Source organism: Sinocyclocheilus rhinocerous, unplaced genomic scaffold (assembly GCF_001515625.1).
Source record: "Sinocyclocheilus rhinocerous isolate Xijiao unplaced genomic scaffold, SAMN03320098_v1.1 scaffold2754, whole genome shotgun sequence".
NCBI classification, from domain to species: Eukaryota; Metazoa; Chordata; class Actinopteri; order Cypriniformes; family Cyprinidae; genus Sinocyclocheilus; species Sinocyclocheilus rhinocerous.
In genome coordinates this window covers 453528-460832 of record NW_015634251.1, presented here as the reverse complement: position 1 = coordinate 460832, position 7305 = coordinate 453528, and the positions used below count along the sequence as shown (strand labels likewise).

Here is a 7305-nt window from a genome sequence, read left to right as displayed (position 1 = left end):
GGATTACCTTTGTTTGTGAAGGGAATGCGCCCCCGATCTACCTAAATGCGTTTATGTTCGCGCGAATCATTCGTGATCCAGCTTCACTTACAGCATAAGTGAGTATAAGGGTTTTTTTATGAATCTTTGCAATCGCTGTTCCTAATAACGTGCTACTTGGCCAGTTTCGTGGCTAAATGCGGCTTCGTCACCCCACGGAAGAGAGGGGCGTGGTCAGCAGAGCTCATTAGCATTTAAAGCAACATGCAAAAAATGGGTTGATTTCTGCAGAGCTGATTTTGACAAGGTAAAAAGGGTGTTTTTTACACTACCATTGAGAAATTTTAACCAAAGTATGTTATAGACTTTTCATTAAGACCCTAAAGAATCATATCAACTTGTGGAAAATGGGCATCCGATGACCCCTTTAAGGTATTACATATTTAATTTGTTAATATAACATTTTGTTAAATAAGTGTTTGTCTGATACTGTATGCAAAATTATACCTCTTGCATTAAAGATTTTAATCTACTTTGCAACAATGGCTGTTTAGATGAATACATAAAATATATATCAAGTATCAAATAATAAGCTAAAAATATTGAAATATAAATATTGCCTAGCCCTAGCAGTGCTTTACAACTAGCCAAAATTCACCATTTTCTGTCTGTATTTGGCATTCTGTTATTGATGAATGTCCTGATATTTATATTTACACAGTGAAAAGCCACAGTGAAATTTTTTCTGTAATATCCCAGAATTTCCTTAACTGATACCCACAGTATTCAGCATGTTCATTATGTGTACGATTTTGACCAACTGTGTGTTCATGACTTTTAGTAATCCTCCCGAGTGGTCCAAACAAGTAGAGTAAGTATTTATCCTAACCACAGCTTGCCATTCACATCACAAAATCATAAATATACACATTCAAAATATAAAGCAGATTTTAGTACCTTTTTCTTAATCCAGTTATTGCTGCTCTTTCCTTCAGGTATACCTTTACTGGAATTTATACGTTTGAATCAGCTGTAAAAATCATTGCCCGTGGATTCTGTATAGATGACTTCACATTCCTTAGAGATCCATGGAACTGGCTGGATTTCATGGTCATCTCAATGGCGTAAGTATTCTGTCATTAATGTAATTATAAACCTAGTCTGATTTGTGAGCGATCATTCGGTTAATATCAAATCTTGAAAAACAAGTCATTTAACTGGTCAGGATTATTACATTCGCCTGAAACAATTTTCCTCCTCATTCTTGTTTATAATGGATGATGAAAAGAAATACGGGTAAAGCTGCTTGTACACTGAGCTCTTGCTGTATGTGGGGGATGCAGACAACACATTTTCAGCTGTTATATTCTGTCTCTAACCATATGAACATTTTTTAGGTAGCATCTTTATGGATGTGGCAGCTCTGCTCATGTCGTGTCCAGTTTCTCACAGCTCTGCATTTGTCCTTGTGACTGTTTTTCTCCTCATCTCTCTGCTGTTCTGTGGATATACCTGGTTCTTGCACTGATCCAGAATACTCACTCTATTCTTCTCTTCTGAGAATTTTCATCGTTCAGATGTTCCTACCGATCAGTGTTTAGAGCCATTCACCAACAACACGACTCCTAGCAGCCCACGCAGAAAACTCTCACTCTTTCTCTCTTTCTCTCTCACACACTGATTCTAGTTCTCATTCTCCATTTTCACTGTATCTGTTATTTATCTGTCATGTTTTCTGCATACAAACCTACGGTGCCTGGGAGGTGACATGGTCGGTTCACTTAGTTTTGTCGTGGCCACGACATAATAACTCGTGGGAACGTGATAATATGTCGTGGCCACGAGATATTAATTCATGGGAACGTCATATTAACTCGTGGGAACGTGATATTATGTCGTGGCCACGAGATCATTTTGTCGAGGTAATGACATCCTTATGTCGTGGCCTTGAGATGCTATGTTGATGGAATGACATCCATTTCTCGTGGCCACGAGTTTAATGCATAAACTAACCTGCGTGACCATAGCAACCCGGGATTATCAAAACTGGATAAAACATTTTTATTAACATTAAACATTTAATTTAATATTTGTATATTATTATTATTATTATTATTATTATTATATTAACTTATTAGGGCTATATTTTTATATTTATTGTTATATATGCTTATTTCCCCTTTCAATTTGTGTATCGCTTTACCTAGTTAACGTTTTGTATAATTATGCTAGCATTTGCTAGCCTACCATATATTTTGTAAATAAACGCCTGACAATTATGCCAATAAAGTTTTGACTTTATGATTGTATTTATGCCCATGTGTGATGATAAATGAGCGTGTTGTGTTTTCATTTACAAATGAAACTACGTGAATAATTAATTCCTCAACGAAACACTATAGTATTTATAATTATGGTCTATTAATTAGCCGAAATAAAATGAAATATATGTTAAATTTAAACTGCATTCCAGCAAAAATTCCATTCTGCATAATCAATGCTTTACTGGCATGTCGAGCATTTACAGTAGGCTATTATTTACAAAAGTATTCAGAAAGTTAAGTAAAGAGATCGAAATGAAGGGAAAACTGAATATAAACTAATATAAAAATATAACCAATAATAATAGACTAATAAAAAAAAAAATCATAATAATAATATACAAATATTATGGGAAAAGACGATCAGTTAATGGACTTACAAGACTGTAGGATTGATAAAATAGTTTTCTTGTAGGCCTATTTTATATTAATGCACTTTATGTAACATTTATTCATGATAAACTTCATTTGAATGCTGACAGTCCGGTAGCCAAGACCTATGGTTAATATAATAATTTAATAATGCAATAATTTCTATAATAAATAATATAAACATTTCTTAATTCAAAATAAAATATTAATGAATCCATATCTGATAATCCCGGGTTGCTATGGTCACGCAGGTTTGTTTACGCAGTAAACTCGTGGCCACGAGAAAAATATGTCATTCCCTCAACATAAGAAGTGGTGGCCACGAGAAATGGATGTTGTTCCCTCAACATAGCATCTCGAGGCCACGACATAAGGATGTCATTACCTCGACAAAATGATCTCGTGGCCACGACATAATATCACGTTCCCACGAGTTAATATGACGTTCCCTCAAATTAATATCTCGTGGCCACGACATATTATCACGTTCCCACGAGTTATTATGTCATGGCCACGACAAAACTAAGTGAACGAACATGTCAGCTCCCGGGCACCGTACAAACCATTCCAGACATACTCATCTGAAATATATTGTATGTCACCATATAAGCATGTTTGTTTATAAAAGCTGTTGGGGTGGGAGACAGACATTAGGTTTTGTGCTGTTGTGCCAAATATTATTATTATTATTATAAATTATATATTTTATAATATAATAATTATAATATATTATAAAAATCATGAATAGCCCACATATTCTACCTGAAAGATATCTTTAATGTAGATTGTCATAGTATGTTTACCTTTTCAACATATAAAATATTCATTGTGTTAACATAATAATAATAATAATAATAATAATTACTATTGTTATTATTAAATGCATTATTTTTCTTTTTTTTTTTTTGTTAAAATGTGTATATTTGTCATCAAAATATTGGAATATTTGGCATTTATACTTTGTATTGTGCCTACACTGCATTAATTTCCCCTCACCTTATAAGAAACAGATCATCTTAGTCTGCATATGGAAGTCATCAAGTACTAAGTCATGACCATGTCTCCATGTAACTTTGATCTGATCATTGCAGGTATATAACAGAGTTTGTAAACCTAGGCAATGTCTCAGCTCTGCGCACGTTCAGAGTTCTGAGGGCATTGAAAACAATTTCTGTAATCCCAGGTAAGAGAGTGTGTGGGCGGGAGGGGTCGGGTCGGTGTTCTCTTGGTGTGTCGGTGTGTGTATCTAGGTTTTCTTTTCCTTCCTTTCCCCCCGTAGTGGACAGGCTCTGTGAGTGGCGTACCTCCTGGTGGTTCATTGGCGTGGTGGTGTTCTTGGTGTGTTTGTGGTTGTCATTGGTGTCTGTGTGTGATCCTCCCTTATTTCAGATATGTAACAGAGTTTGTGGACCTGGGGAATGTATCTGCGCTGAGAACATTCAGAGTTCTCCGAGCATTGAAAACTATCTCTGTCATTCCAGGTGAGACGCAGTTTTGACGCTGAGGTTAACGTTCAGTATGATCCCCTATTACTATTCAATTTGAAATCTTTTTTTTTAAAGCAGAAATTAATTTGGAGAGGACCATTTAATTTGCTTTTTTTCAATCTCCAAAATGATCAAAAATGGTACTTATACATTTTTGATAGGCTTTGCAGTCTACTATCAATCTCCAGAGTCCTTGGTTTCGACACCCTTTTGCCCCTTTAGAAACTTCAGAGCAGATTAGAGCAAATTAGAAAGCTTTAGCGACCAAACCTCTTTAACCTCTTTCTTGTAGGCAAAAACGTATCTATGAACAAACCCTGATCTGGGTTGAACTCAAGCTACTGTATTATTTGTAGGTTTGTTGTTGAGATCTTGCTAAAGCAGATCTTTGTGTTACATAAGGCATGTTTTATTTCAGATTTTAACAGTAAGGACTTTAGATAAAAGCTAATTGTAGAATTCACTAGTGTGTGAGCTTGTATGTTTCTCAAAAATCAAACTATAAAGGTATGAACACATTAATTTTGCTGATTAATATATATTAGGAAACAAGTAGACCTTTTCAAACTAGCCCCCTGGCCTCAGAGCTCTAGAGTAGATATTTTTAACAAGCTATGTTTTGTTCCCCAAAATGAAAATTGCATAGCTCTCAGTGAGTTCCCAAAGAATATACTTTTTACTTATTTATGAAGACTGCCAAGCCTAGTTTGTGGACATATTTTATGCTGCATGATGCTTTGGAAGTCACTTGCTTTTATAGTATTAGCCTACTAAGTGCTTGGCTGCCTTTTATTTTTTTGACAATTCATTTTTCTTCACTTTTTTTCCCCTTTATTTTGTATGAAACTCACAAATTGCACCTGGAAATAAAATAAGAATAGTGCAGATGGTCAAGGAAAATTTTTATTTTTTTTATCTGTTTCAGATGAGTTAAATTGTTTCATTTTTATCTGTACAGTTGTTTTTATTTTATTCAGAGGCTTTGCAAAAATTCCAGACCTTTAGCTTAATGTCTTGACACATTAGTGTCATACGCAAGTCATTTTCGGTGAAATAACAGGATTTATGTAGCTGAATAGCTTTTACTGCAAGTCATATTTGTCATCCTGTGTTATTTTCAGTAAGGCTATGAACTAAAGCCTACTCATCAAATCTCTGAGCCCTGCGAGATTTTTTTATGTTTTTGTGGGGTTTATGGGCAAGAGGATTGTAGCATATCAATAGTAATTTGAGTGTCTGCTGTCCTGAAGGTAAAGCAGCTCTTTTGTATTTGGGAGGGAGTTATGGAGGGGTCAGTGCAGTTCTGATGATGTTTAGCTCAGCATGTCTGATGGAGCCATGCAAAATTTTTACACTGGACTTGTTTCTGTTCAGCCTTCGAGCTGAAATGACCTGCATGCAATCTTCACTCCCCTAGTCCCTGCTTGCTTTATTCTCTCTATGTCATGGGATGTCAGGCTGTTCTCACTGTTTGAGGGAGCCCTCCCTTTATTGTCAAGAAAATTCCTTGAAGGTTATCCTTTGAGAACCTTAAACTTCTGTTTTGGAATTAAAAAATGTTTCAGGACTGATTTTTGCTTTTCCTGAAATAATATATTATCTGTTCCAGTCCCTGCTTGCTTTATTCTCCCCATGTCATGGCCCTCTGGTTGTGCTGCAGTATTTATAGACAACTGGATGTCAGGCTGTTCTCACTGTTTCAGGGAGCCCTCCCTTTATTGTCAAGAGAATTATTTGAAGGTTATCCTTTGAGAACATTCAACTTCTATTATGGAATGCTGGAATTCAAAAAGGTTTCAGGACAAATTTTTGCATTTCCTGAAATAATATATTAAATGTTGTAGGCGTTTATTAACCCATGTTTAAGCAGAAAAGTGAATTATTCATCTGAATAGAGCAAATGACGGGATGGCTCCCAAACAGTATGTGTGTAAAGACACTTAAAGTGTATTTTGTGGTTCTGTTATTTATACATTGTCATTGTGAATTAAAATAAGGATTCAAGGTATGATATTATGAAAAAATAATAATTAACAATTAAAAACATTAATTTATGCTGAAGGGCACCCTTAAGCATCCATATCAGTGGTTCTCAACTGGTTTTGTTTCAGGAGCCAGATTTACATTTACAAACAGTTTCATACTCTTGGCAGCCAGTAATTTATCATACAAAACTCATTAGGCCAAAAACCATGTTTATGATGAAGGCCACGTCAAGCATCATGTTCATGATTCTACCAAGTAACAGATGATTTTTGAGTTTTATTGGATGCCTGACCTATGATATCAACAACAAATGGTATGGGAAATGTTTTCTCCCTCTTTTGAGAAGTAATATTTGCTTTCGATAGATAGATAGATAGATAGATAGAAATGTATTGCATAACAATTGCGTTGTTCCCTGCAATCAGAAAATACCTGCACACCACCAGCTGAGAACCACAGATCTACATAATATGTACACAAGACATATACATGAAACGTTGCTGGCCTCACATCTAAAAATGTGAATTCCTCACATCATGCCTTGAGACTCCTTTTATACACTTCTGGGACTTGAACACACATGCAACTGTCTTTGCCTTTTTGTGTGTGTGTGTTTGTGTGCGCGTGTGTGCATATTTGTGCGTGTATGTGTGTGCATATTCGATATCTCAAAGGTCTGAAGACCATTGTTGGCGCTTTGATCCAGTCAGTGAAGAAGCTGTCAGATGTGATGATCCTCACCGTTTTCTGCCTCAGTGTCTTTGCCCTCATTGGTCTGCAGCTCTTCATGGGAAATCTGCGACAAAAGTGTGTCATCTGGCCCATCAACATCACAGAACTATTCCAGGCCAATGGCACCCATGCATTCAACTGGGATGAGTACATCATGAATGATAGTGAGCTTTTGTTTAGTTTGTCACACAAATTACAGAAACAGTTATACAATATATTAGTTTCTGTTTATCGTGCATTGCTTTAACTGCCATGTAACACTCATTTACAGTTAATCTTTAATAAAAACAAAGAATTAACTACATCTATAATAACTATAATATAATGACTACTTATATTTAGATTTTTTTATATTTAATATTTATAAATTAATAATTTAACACTGTTAAATGTCATATATATATATACAGTATATATATATATATATA

General features: G+C 35.2%; 1 protein-coding gene across 1 annotated transcript in view; it reads left to right on the top strand.

The window, feature by feature from the left end:
* The window catches only part of LOC107745459 (sodium channel protein type 8 subunit alpha-like), a 71455-nt gene that overhangs the window by 27082 nt on the left and 37068 nt on the right, over window positions 1-7305 (top strand). The window contains exons 4-7 of the mRNA XM_016559342.1: window positions 761-850; window positions 975-1103; window positions 4062-4153; window positions 6820-7041. Of these exons, the coding sequence (XP_016414828.1) occupies window positions 761-850; window positions 975-1103; window positions 4062-4153; window positions 6820-7041 (533 nt within the window). The remainder of the gene's footprint in view (window positions 1-760; window positions 851-974; window positions 1104-4061; window positions 4154-6819; window positions 7042-7305) is intronic.